The sequence below is a fragment of the Pterocles gutturalis genome, unplaced genomic scaffold (genome assembly GCF_000699245.1).
Source record: "Pterocles gutturalis isolate BGI_N339 unplaced genomic scaffold, ASM69924v1 scaffold18708, whole genome shotgun sequence".
NCBI lineage: Eukaryota > Metazoa > Chordata > Aves > Pterocliformes > Pteroclidae > Pterocles > Pterocles gutturalis.
In genome coordinates, this window is record NW_010125983.1 from 1 (window position 1) to 13,077 (window position 13,077).

A 13,077-nucleotide genomic window follows, 5' to 3' on the forward strand; every position below is an offset into this window, starting at 1 on the left:
CGCCGTGCCGGGCCGGTGGCCCTACGGGGGCTGTCTGCGGGAGAGCTGCTGCTGAGAGGAGCACATCGGGCTGCTCGGACCTGTCGCTGCGTTGAGTTCCAGCATCTGCCTTCCTTCTCGGCTGTCCTTGTTACAGGTCTTACCTCGTACTCTCTTCTTCTTTGTGGTCAGTCTTTTCCTTCAGTACGTCCTAACTGTAAACTTGCTGTAAACTTGCCTTCTGTGTTGGTATACAGTCAGGACCGTTTTTTTTTTTTTTAAAAAAAAAGCAGTAAAAAGCATCATTGATTGATTCATTATGTTTTGCTGCATTAAATGTAAAGATTTTTTCAAAATCTTAAAGTTTATAATCATTGTAGCTTGTTTTAGTTCTTAAATAACTGGAAAAGAGTAAATACTTTCTTCCTGTAAATACTATCTTTCTGCATTTCTATATTGCTCTAAAAGTACTTTGGCAATGCAAAAATCCGAATGGTGTAGAGCCCTGACTTGGCACTTGGAACTGAACAAACCTCCAGGCGATGGTAAGCTGACTCTCGGAGTGTGATGGACGCTCAGGAATCACCGTGTGGATCTAGTGTCTCGATGATGTTCCTGTATCTAGACGATCTGATGCAGCTTGCCTTAGTGATGTTCTTGGTGCTCTTTTCATGGCTTACGTTCCCCTCTGCACTTATAAATACTTATCTTGACCTAAAAATGCAGATCTGATGGAAACGTTGCTAATTTCAGTATTGCTAGAAGAGTTTTGGTGTTGTGAGCTGGCTTTTGAGGGGCAGGGAAGAAGTCCTGCTGTTACCTGAGTGCACGTTATGCTGGAGATGGAATGGGAATCATGTTATCACTCCTCCTTGTTTTCCATTTAGGAGGACATGGCTGCTCACGTGGGAGCATCCCGAACGCCTCAGGAGGTGATGGAACACTATGTGAGTATGTATATCCACGGGAACCTGGGAAAAGCCTGCATCCCCGACACTATTCCCAACCGAGTAACGGATCACACGTGTCCCAGCGGCGGCCCGCTTTCTCCTAGCTTGACCACGCCGCTGCCACCGCTGGATATATCGGTGGCTGAGCAGCAGCAGCTGGGATACATGCCACTTCGGGATGACTACGAGATCGAATACGATCAAGACGCGGAGACTCTGATCAGTGGCCTTTCGGTGAACTATGATGATGACGATGTGGAAATAGAATTAAAAAGAGCTCATGTCGACATGTATGTCAGGAAACTCAAGGAGCGGCAACGGCGGAAGAACATTGCACGAGACTATAACTTGGTACCAGCCTTTCTGGGGAAGGATAAAAAGGACAAGGAGAAAGCTCCCAAACGAAAGATCACAAAAGAAGAGAAGGAGTTGAGGCTGAAACTGAGGCCTCTGTACCAGTTTATGTCTTGTAAAGAGTTTGAAGACTTCTTTGAGAACATGCACAAGGAGAGGATACTTCGAGCAAAGATTCGGGAGCTGCAGCGGTATCGCCGAAATGGAATCACCAAAATGGAAGAGTCAGCAGAATATGAGGCAGCCAGGCATAAACGGGAAAAGAGGAAGGAGAACAAAAACATAGCTAGTTCCAAGAGAGGGAAGGAAGATGGTAAAGAGGGTGAATTTGCTGCCATTGAAAACCTGCCTGGCTTTGAACTGTTATCAGACAGGGAAAAGGTGCTCTGCAGCTCTCTAAATTTGAGTCCTGCACGTTACGTGACTGTAAAAACTATAATAATTAAAGACCATCTCCAAAAAAGACAAGGAATTCCTTCAAAGAGTCGCCTTCCCAGTTACTTAGATAAGGTACTAAAGAAAAGGATTTTAAACTTTCTAACAGAAAGTGGTTGGATATCCAGGGATGCTTCATGAAACTCAGCTGATCTGAAAAAACACAGCAGAGGCCCATCATAGCCTCAAGGACTCCGTTATTTTTTCCTTCCCTCCCCAAAGATACAGCAAGTATGTCACTTAAAAACAACAAAAAAGCAAACACATAAATCCCCACAGTATTCCTGATCCATGGTTCAAATAGACTTTTGCTTTGGATCATGGAAAATACTTCATTGTGAAACTTCTACATTGGATTTCACTGTTTTTGGTACATGATCAGAACAGATTTCCTTCATATGAACTTACTGAAGTCCAGTAGTCACAGAGTAGTTACTTCACTCCTTACTACTGGACAAATGAGTATCAGTGTAATCCTTGCTTTTCTTTGAAGGTGGGAGATAGTTTCATTTGCTGGAAACTTTCTCCTTCCTTTCTTTTGTTTTTCTGGCATAATGCTGGCAGCAAAGTGAAGCTTATAAAAGCCCTGAGCTCAGGAGCATGGTGAGCAGGGATTTTTGTGACCATTGCTAAGCTTTCAGAACATTCTCCTTAGTAACTACAGCGCTGGGACAGCAGGGTGAGAGTTTCTGTTGAGAATACAGCAGGGATGAGCCATGGCAGGGAGTGGAAGGAAAGAGATGTGGTAGACCTCCAGGTACTTGTGCTGTGGAAAGGGTTCTTGAAGGGCTACCTTCACACCCAGCTGATCCGGACATAGCTTTGACTTGAGTTTTTGCTGAAACAGACCACACCAATGCTTCCATGTTAACTAATGAGTAGCAAAGTTGCAGGAGTACACGGCAGCTGTGGTGCTGTGTTCGGGGAAGGGGTCAGCACTACTGTGAAGTGGCTGATTTGGGCCAGAAATGGGGCTTGGGAAAACAGGTAGTTGTCTTGCAGTTGTTGGGAACCTCAGACATCAAAATCACCATTTCTTCTTGTTGGGGAAGCATCCTCCTCCTGTGGTATCTGTAACTTCTGAGCTGCTGTGGGCTGAGGAGGTGTAGCTACCCCCTTTTGAATTTGGTTGAGAGGGACAGGGAAAGGGAGCAAGATTCTCAATTGGAGAGGGATCGTTGAGACTGGTTTTCAAAAACAAAAATGAGAAGTGGTACAGATTAGGTCAAAATGAACAGCTAGCGTGTTCCTGAAGTACGGAGCTGTACATAAAGCCATTACAGGGTTCTAATTGCACATACCTTGAACTGTACCGGACTAAATACATTGAAGTTGGAATTCCTGACATGGCAGGAGAACTGTGAACGCAGCCCACTCCAGTGAGACCAGGGCACCTTGAGAGGTAACTCCTCACAGCTCTAACAACAACAGTCTGAACAGGGTGCTTGCCACAGGCACCAGCTGGTGACGTAACACAGCATGTAACAGAAATCCCAGATCCACAGTACTGTTCCAGTGAGGTCTACCAGTTAAGCGAAAGATGTTGAAGGAGGACTAGAAAAGGAATTTTTATGCTTATTTCATCCTTAAACTCCTGTGCTGGTATTTAACCAAATGAATAAAAAATGGTGGTTGCCACGTGGGAGGCGGCACAGCATTACTTGTGCATAAGCCTCTCTAGTAGTTGTGTCCACAGCAGGAAGCTGTGACTGGAGGCCAGCTGGGCACATCTTCTAGAGTGCAGGTGTGCCAAAATATGGAATTTGACTGGCTTCAGAACAACTGCAAGCACTGGAAATGTCATCTTGGTTTGATGCTTTGGGCTGTAGTCAGTGAGGACACCACACAATCTTTAAAACAGTATTAATTCTGCAACTTGGCAGAGCTATACTGATCAGAACTGGGTTTCAGTTAATATATCCAGCATTACCAAAATAGTGTTACCAGTGAGTTTAGAATTAAAGGGGTACAATTGCAAAGCCAGCATTTCTAAGGAGGAAAAAACCAAAACTAGTGCCTTTTTCTTTTGAGCTTGTGATGTTATGTCCCTTCAAAAAAGGTAAGGGCTGCATCCTCTCAGATGTATTACTTGTTTGGCTTACCTGTAAGTGACTTCTTGTCGAATACTTGAGACAACACTGTCTCTCCTTGGCAGCAGTGGAACTAACTGTAATGTGCTGAGCAGCTTTAAGAACCACTTCCACCCAATATGTGTGTACAAACAGCACACAAGTTCATAAGGTGTAAACCCTTCGTTATTTTCTCTGTCCTACTCCTGTAGAAAGGAAGCTCAGCCTTTCTTTCTGGTATTCCAATTATGCAATTTGGTTCTTCCTGTAACTTGTTACCTAACTGCCATAACATACCATTTCTGATAGTGTTCTGGAGCCTCAACTCTGCACGTAGCTGGGAGTTTAAAAGAATTGGTTTATTTTTTTTTTCCTCAAATCTGTGACTTTCATATTTCTACAATGTTTTGCCACATCTAAGTCTAACTGAAGCAATAGTCTAAAGCCCATCTGAACAATAATTTAAAAAAATCTAGGCACCAGTGAGTCATTTAAATGTTGAAGTGAAGTCTGCATTTACAGTTCTTAGTTTCTTAATTCCTCAGTCCCTCCAAAATGGTTCTTTGGTGCTAGACGTAACTTATTGAACATCAAAATGAATGTAAAATAAAGTATTTTTAATGTATGAAATATGGATATCAATATTTATTTTATACTTGCAAGCAAATTCAAGGTGGTAAATGTTTGCTTTAGCAAATACTAGTCCCTTGGAAAGGGCTTCCCTAGAAGCAAATTCTCATTGTCAGCTATGCTTTTAATTTTAAAGGTGACTTGCACTAGAGGATGCTGCTGTTCCATATTTTCACATGGAACTGATTTAGTCTAAGCATTCCTTTGTTATGAGCTGCTGTTTTGTTTGTTTGTTTTTTTGTTCTTAAATTGAGATTCAGTTATGTTAATCCAGCAACTTACTAGAGCTATGCTGCTTCTCTTCTGTGGGGAAGGGGCTGAGAAAAACATGGCAAAGAGCTCTTCAACTTGTATCTTGTGTTGATCTGGAAGTGCTTCCTGTACTGTACAAATAACCTAGCCTTCATGTTGCTAATGAAAAGGTGTTTTATACGCTTAATGCTCTTGACTTTTCTAATTAAAGATATTACTAATGTTAGTATTTGTCCTAACAGCATTGATGTAAGCCTATGAAAAAATGACACTCCTTACACTTCAAAATACTGATCATTGATCATCTGCTACTGATAGAGGCAGCAATAAGTCTGTTTTAATGCTCTATATTTACTTCAATCAGTCCAGTCCCAGTGATGTTTTACAGTAATATTTGCTCCCTAGGTAACAAGGGAGCATTAATCTCCATTCTCTGTGTACTGCCCAGTGCAGAAGGGCCTGTTGCAGAGTATTCTGGATACAGACCCTCCTGCCCTGTGTTCCGTTGCATTAAGAACAGCATTAGTAGGTTTGCACAAGTCTTTGACCGTAAACTGCCTTGTAAGTCACACAAACGAAGCACTCCGCCATTATTCTCTCGTGCAGCAACTGCATCACATTTCTTTGCAACTGTAACAGACTTCATTAGCCTTTCAGTTTACTATCTCTTCTTGCAAAATGTTTTTGCATGTGCCCCAGTTGATCTTAAGTGATGACACATTAAATACTGTGAAGGAAGGTACCTGGTGAGCATGTTCAGCTCATCAGCTGATTCCTGGAAGGGAATGTTGCACTCATGTGAATAGCCTCCTGGTGCAGCTGTGCCAGACACACAAATGCCTGTGCTGAAATCATGTAAGACCTAACTGATGTTGTGCACACTCCACATTTTACTAGGTTTTTGCATTGTATATTGGTAAATAAACTTGTATTAAAGTTTCTTTCCACTATTGATTTAAGGGTGACATCACTTGCAGAATGAGGAAAAGGGCTTAAGTCTTTGCAGTAACAGAGATGCATTTTAGCTGAACAGTGATGGGTGGAGAAGTGGTCTTTATGAAATAGCTAAACCTGAGGTACTGGTAATAGCTTTGTCTGTTCTTATGCTTAAATTTCAGAATTACCTCCCTCTGTTCTTTTATTTCTTCAGTGCTTCTTACTGTTGTAGGGGAGTGGTGGTTTGAGTTCTCAGTAAAGACTGAAGCTCTCCACACTGACAGTGCCTCTGTGAAAGGGGAGGCCAAGGAAAAGGAACCACTTAAATGAGATACTCAGTTATCAGGTTTAAAGATACTAGTCTGAGTCTTGTGCTGAACATTTAACAGTAATGTGTGTTTAGGAACACCCTGAATGAAGTAAGAATGAAGTAATAATGTAGTCCAAAAAACACAGTTTGTGTGAGGTGCTGGGAAGCTCAGTAACAAAATCTTAATCTGCTAGGAAAGGGCCTGTCCCCTACTGGAAGAACTTCTATACTCATGCAATTATTATTAAATTTAGTTTAGATCCAGAGGGCTTGGGGAGTGGGCAGAACACATTACAGTTCTGAAAAGGTACACAAATTGACCCTGGACCCTTTACAACATACCAGTTGAGCACAGGTTCTAATCAGAGTGCAACAAAACAGTTTCTTCAATCCTACTTCACACAGCTACAGCATGTTCTAACCCAGATGGAAGGAAGTTCCAAATTCAGCTTAAGTGTATGGAATCTCCTTCGCCGCCCCCCCCCCTCCCCCCCGTAGTTTTACACTCAGTCTTTGCATTTTGAGCCCTGTACTTGATCAGTTTAAGAGAACTAACACTGTAGTTGTCTTCTCACATGTACCAAAAATCATTCCCTCTCCCCTGCCCAGTCAAAGCATTGATCTTCTTTCTTAGAGTTGAGAAAGAATTAATGAATCCTGAAACCTGACTAACCCCCACACAGTAGTATGCACTTAGGCTGTTCCTAGTTAACTGACTCCCATGAGGCAAACCAGCACTGGAAAAACATCTTAAAGAACAAGTAATCACTTCTCACCATGGATACATCTAGTGTGCAGTGAGCTGTTTGCAACTCTGCAATGTGAATCAAAAAAACCAAAACAAAAAACCCCCAAACAATACTTGACCTTAAGCTAAGAAGCTCCTTCATCCAAGACAACCAGAAAAAAGGGTGAAAAATTCAGAAGTACTTACTGTTTACCAGGTCCTAATGACACGCATAAGTTTGAAGTTTCTGTCCTGTGTGTTAAAAGTATGGGCTTTGAGGATGCAATAGGGCAGATGCTTTGTCAGTTGTGCAATTTGCCAAGTTCCATCCACTCCTATCCAGGTGATCAGACAAATGCAGGACAAAGCATTGTAGGACATAATCGTGTATTGTATTTTAGCCTGATTCTGCAGGATGGGGAGCAGCAAGTGGAGTTAGACACAGCAAGAGCTGCGTATGGGAAAAGTTCTGTTGCAACTTAAGATCCAAGCTGAGTAAACTCAAGAAATTAAGATGAAACTAAATTCACATTTTTGTTTGAGCCACTTACATGCAATTATTTATGTAACTCTGAGAGACAATATATACCAAACTCTAAGCTTCTTGCTGCTTTGGGTATTCTGGCTTTCAGCAAGGCTGTACCCACAGTTTGCATGACAAACTGACTGTAAAGTTCGGAAGTTACAAGACTATCAAAATTGTTTAAACCAATTTATACAATATTAAATTAAAAATCCAGAGATAGGATAAATTCTATTGGGTCTTCAATGCCATACAAGTATTAGATGGTTTTCTTGAGTCAACATTACTATAGAACAAAAAGGGTTGAACAATTACAGAAGATGTCTACTCTCTGTTGCCTTTTATTTACAGGTCAGAATTCACAAAGATTTCATTTTCTCTTGTTGAGAGAGATTATTTCTGAATAGACAAAAAAGGGCATTTATCACATCAGTGTGTAAAAGCTAACGGACACTTGCAGAAAACGGGTCATTTGTACTACCTCACCCACTTCTGCAATGTTAGATTCTACAAAACAAAAGGAAGTGTTTGAACCACTATTTGGATTTTCAATCTACACATAGTGATAAACGTGAGATTGCAAAATTTTTGTGAGCATTTCATTCCTTTCAATTTAACGCACCTTTGGTAGCAATAGTTCTAAAAACATTATCTAATCTAAAGCATTATACGGCTTAATGGCTCTTGTATTTCACACTTAAGAAGAGAGTTTACAGAACAGTGATGTTGAAAGCCACTAAGCAGGAAAATTTCATCAGTTATTTCATTTTCACTGGGAGACCTCAACCAATTCATTTATACCTCTCAGGGGGCAAGGGAATGAAGAAAGCATGGTGTAAGACAAAAAACCATCCAGCTGTTTAATAGTTGTATGGCATTTTCAACTCTCAGATCAAGCAGCTAAGCATCTTTCACAACACCCACCAAGGCAGGCCGCAGTGTACGCCCATGCAGCTTATAGCCAATCTTGGATACTAATGCAATAGTGCCAGGCTCCTTCCCTTCCACAGGAGCATGGAACAATGCTTCGTGTTCATAGGGATCAAACTTGGCTCCGACAGGATTCAGTCTGAGCAGGCCATGCTTTTTAAACACTTTTTGAATCTGTACTTCTGTCATAACAAGACCTTCATATAAGTTCTTCAAATGAGGATTTTCATCCTTAATTTCTTCTTTTGGAACACTTTCTGTTGCTTTCTCCAAAATGTCTGCAACTTCTAGTAAGTCCTTACAGAAGCTCTGAATCCCTAAAAAGAAATAAAAGAGAAGGGAATGAGATTGCTCCACTGAGGGAAACAAGCATTAAAAAAAATCCCCAAGACAACCCCAAAACCTACAGCAACAATCTGCACTCTTTTAACGATATATGATACTGTAAACATTTGGGGTAAAATGTCCTTCCCAATTTTACCTGATGATACAGAACTATTACAGATACCTTGAAATCCACACCACATCCTCTAGTTCTATGGAAAAAAAAAATTCAACTTAAAAGAGCTAAAGCTATGCTGATGACTTGACATTAACAGTTAAAGTTACCAAAACTTTCAGATGGCTTGATGTAATTTCCTCATGTCTCTCTCATCCTGGGATTCACCTAAAGTTCAAAGCACTATGTTGCCCTATTCCTACCCTTTAATCTGATATGCTAAAAATACTTGCAGAAGAAAAAGCATGTAGTCAGACTGATGGAGTCCAAGAGATGAACCAGGATTATTCCTTGAGCGAAAAGAACTCACACCTCCCCCTGCCACTACAAACCACTCTTACAGGGGCTGTGCCTTGTAAAACTGAGCACTTCCTAAGCTAATGACAGTCCATGTCCTGAAGCAATTCTCCGACTCACACTAAAAGAATCTGGACTAATCTCGCTTATGGCAAACTGTCTGTAGATATAATGAAAAATCAAAACAATTCAGTAGAATAACACATTTCTGTGTAGAGGTAAGCCAATGATGAATTGCACTGCATTCTGATAGCCTTGTTCTTTTTTTTTGTTCTTAGCCACAAACAGCCTTTTTAATTCAAACTCAAAATTTTAGACCTTTTTTTCCTTACCAAGAAGTAGTATCAGCATTATCAGAGGACAAGCCTTTGGCTTAAATGGAAAAAACTACAGAAGCACCTTGCCAAGATCTGTAAGGGATCAGCTAGTTCTCAGGAAGGGGTCATTTTAACAACTGCACAACTTATAGAGACTCAATCTCTTTACAGAACAGTAACAGTGTCCAAGTAGTTCTAAAAATATGACCAAATGAATCAAGGTTTTAAATTAAAACTAAAACTGTGGTTAGGCACAACCCAAACATAGATTAACCAGTCGTCTAGTAATCTGGATCAAACCAAATAAACCAAACTCTTCTCTAAGGTGGTTTGTGTTATTTTGGGATTTTAGTGTAACTTATCTCTGCAGATACCTGGGACCACACCTCTGTGAATTTATGCAAGTCTCAGAAATGAGTTTCTCTTTCTTCAACAGAAGAAGCAGTCATATACGAATGATAAAACTTACAATCAAGCAGATTACCTGTAATTTAGTTTTCCTAAGAAATTTTAATATTTTTTCTATTGTAGCATCTCTGAGTTCAGACATGACTCAAAGTCATTCTGCAATAAGTAGCATATTAGTGAAAGAACACTTATTGAAAGTCAACTTCAGGATGAAGCATTCAAACATCCATGAAAACAGTAGAAGAATACCATGTAACTGTGCAATGTTTTTTCTTACAGAACACATTAACTGAAGACCCTGTATTCAGGAATTTAAACTTCTGTATTCAGAATTAAACTATACAGCTGTGTAGTGTGTGGCAAAAAAGGCCAACTCCTTTTTCAAGACAGAGTGACAGTTAAACCCTAAGATGATATAACACTCTTCTGCTGCAGCATTTGAATACATTTTTATTTTTTTACAGATCCGTGTTTGAACTGTCAAAAAGCTAAATCAGGTATCAGTAGCCTGGCTCTTGAAGAAAGATGTGTTTCTAGCACTCCTTGTAGCCAGTGATTGTACATTCCTACCACTGAAAAGAATCCACCCATCTAAATGTATTACTTCTATTTGAAAGCTATGGCCTTCAACAGAAAAGTAATTCAAACATAGAAGGCTAAAAAGACCAAACAAAAAAACAAACCAGAAGGAAAGCTAGTATTCCATGCTCTTGGTTCAGTTTTTTTGCAGTCAGTTCTGAGATCAAAGTGTGTGAAAAAGGTAAACTGCAGGCTGCAAACTTTACTGAAAAATCTACTAGTGCTGTACCTATTGAAGGAAATCAGATACAAAATTTAAAGAAAATTTCAAGTCGTTGACTTTAGCAGTTTAAGTCTTGCCCTTGTCTAGTGAGATGATTACAGTTCTGATGCAAAGTGAGGAACCAGTCAAACGTCTCGGCCTCAAATACATCTTTTTAACCCAGTAGTCAGAATCACTGGAAAGTACAACTTGTCAAAACTGTGGGCCCGTCAGATGAATTTTCCAGGCTTTACATTTCGTGGGTCTTATGAGTATACATAAGGTTATATGTAACCTATTATACATAACAGGAGCCTCCACTGACCGTATAACTTTGCCTCTTCTACCAGTTTCTGGCTTCTCTGCCTCACGTTTTCTGCATCTGCCAAGGCACGCTTGTACTTGTCCTAAAGAAGAAAAACCAGTAACAGAAGAGATTTCATTCCTGGTGGTTGGACAGTTGACAATTCAAAACAGCATTTTAAAGAGTTACACAGCCTTAACCCACCATCTAAAGAGTAATCTGAAGATAACATGCAAATTATCACAGCATCCTTCCTACCAAAGCAGATGCTTGCCTCACTTTAGTTAAGACAGAAAGTGAGGGAATGGAAGTAACATGGGTTTACAGACTCAGTATTTGTCAATGGATTAGCTGGAAGAAATTTTTAACTCTATTTATATATCGAGTTTTGTGGATAAAACATCTCTGATTTTATGATGTGTGATCACAGAAAGCCTTCATCAGTCATAAGGTATTTTGGTACTATGGCCAATAAGACTCAACCAATCCATGACTTTCAAACCATCCCTTCCCTGCCTATACATACCACAGAGCATCCTCCAGTTTTTTTAAATTTTACAAACTATGAAATCTGACTCCTCTGTTGTCCAGGTTAAGTTTTGGTCTATTCCTCGCAATTTGGCCATCTAGCAGCAGATGTACAAAGAATGCAATTCAATAAACTTAGGCACTTCAGGTTGAGTGCTTCACCACCTAGCCCAGAAGTCCATGTTGGGCTTCCACTCCGAACATACTTGACCTTCACATGCTAGTGAAGAATCTCAAAACAGAATAAAAATAGTCAACGAGTTGACTGAAGAGCCACGTTAGGTAGCCAATAGCAAATGCTGTCAACGGAGATGTTACATGACATCTCAGCTTTGTCCTTCGTGCTTTTGGAAGGACAACAGAAATGAAACTTCATCCACTTATTATCCATAGGTGCTTCTTCTATAGAAGGTTCTGGGCTACCTCTCAAAGTCTCAAATAGAGAAAAACAAAACCCTTGTTTAACCCACGCCTCCCAGCTCTCAGGGCATCCTTCATCCTCTGCTGAAGTCACGCACAGGAGAGAATGCAAGATATATTAGGCCACACAGAGGGAACATGACGCTCCAGCCTTGTGTTTGAAGGGCTCTCCAACAGAGAAGGTTTGAAGCTTCCACTTTGTAAGTATGTAATACGTACACTATTATATAAAAGCTAAGCATCATTAACCCTGACCTTTGAAAAGTTAGCAGCTGTTTTCAGAAAGCTTACTCTTAGAAACACAAATACACAAATTAAAGACACACTCAAACCCTTCCATGAGCTTCCAAAAGTTATTTCTCCACTGAGCAAAACCTAAGTGAACTGAAGTCAGTGAAACTCAGGAACAAATTTTCAGGCTGAAGAAGATCCAATTCTATCCAGAAACTGGAAAGAAACTATCAAAAAAACTTAATTTTGGACCATGAATGCATTTTGTAGTAAATCTACTCTTAAGTTTAAGAAATTATAAAATTTCAGGTTTTTATTCAACGACTAAAGTAAACAGCAGCCACACAACTGTATCCAGATTGCACGCTGGAAACCCGTAATGAACGCTCTTAGGTATGCGGTTTGTAAGGTATGCAACTTGATGACCAAAAGACACTTACAGTAACTTCTTTTAGTTGTTCTTCCAGTTTGGCCTTTTCTTCAGTTAACCTTTTTTCAGCAGAGCTGGGTTCAACCTTCTGCTCATTTTGGCTCTGACTCTGGTCCTCTTCCAAGTTCTGGCCAGTATTTTTCTGTTGTGTTGCTACACAAAGCAGTCGTGGAGAAGTCCTAAGGCAAAAACATGTGGACAATATTAATCAGTTGCTTACTTTGTGTGATACTAGGATTTTCTGGACATACTGGACGCTTTATTTGACATGTCAATGTCTACAAAATTCTAACATTAAAGCAAAAATTAATACAATTCTAGGTCTGTGAAAACTGTTTGCAGAACCCTTCATCAGAAGTAACTGAACTTAGCCCATCTAAACTGTTGCAAAAAATAACTTTGCTGCAAGATAACAACCACTGGGCAGCAACTTGTGGCCATTATATTCAGTTTATAAAGTCACACCACTTTTAAGTGGGATATAATCACGTTTCCTGCGTAATACTCTAACAGGAAGCAAATGCAGTTTATGTGATGCAATGGCCTGCAACAGTCTCCCTGAAAACACACCACCCAGAACAGCCATGTGCCGCTGACTGCCAGAGCGCAACGGCAAAGTGCCTGCTGTGTCACCTGCTGTGTCACCGCTGGACCTCATTGCTGCATCGCAAACATCACGTCAAGAACGGGCCAGTCTGCATGAAGGGGCCTATTTATCCCTTCCTAACGTTTTTAGGCTGAACTAGCTGAGCCACCTGAGCGAAGCG

At 40.4% G+C, this 13,077-nt stretch overlaps 2 protein-coding genes across 2 annotated transcripts; one reads left to right on the forward strand and one right to left on the reverse strand.

Annotated features, from left to right (window-relative positions):
- Positions 1-866: 866 nt before the first annotated feature.
- On the forward strand, positions 867-1,859 carry TADA2B (transcriptional adaptor 2B; the record flags this gene model as incomplete). Its single annotated transcript, XM_010078805.1, has 1 exon — positions 867-1,859. A coding segment is annotated over one exon (993 nt), but the record flags the coding sequence as incomplete, so codon positions are not given.
- A 5,319-nt stretch (positions 1,860-7,178) lies between these two features.
- Positions 7,179-12,489, reverse strand: GRPEL1 (GrpE-like 1, mitochondrial (E. coli); the record flags this gene model as incomplete). The annotated part of the gene is made up of 3 exons (XM_010078806.1): positions 7,179-8,412; positions 10,723-10,804; positions 12,321-12,489. Coding segments are annotated over 3 exons (598 nt in total), but the record flags the coding sequence as incomplete, so codon positions are not given.
- Positions 12,490-13,077: the final 588 nt, after the last annotated feature.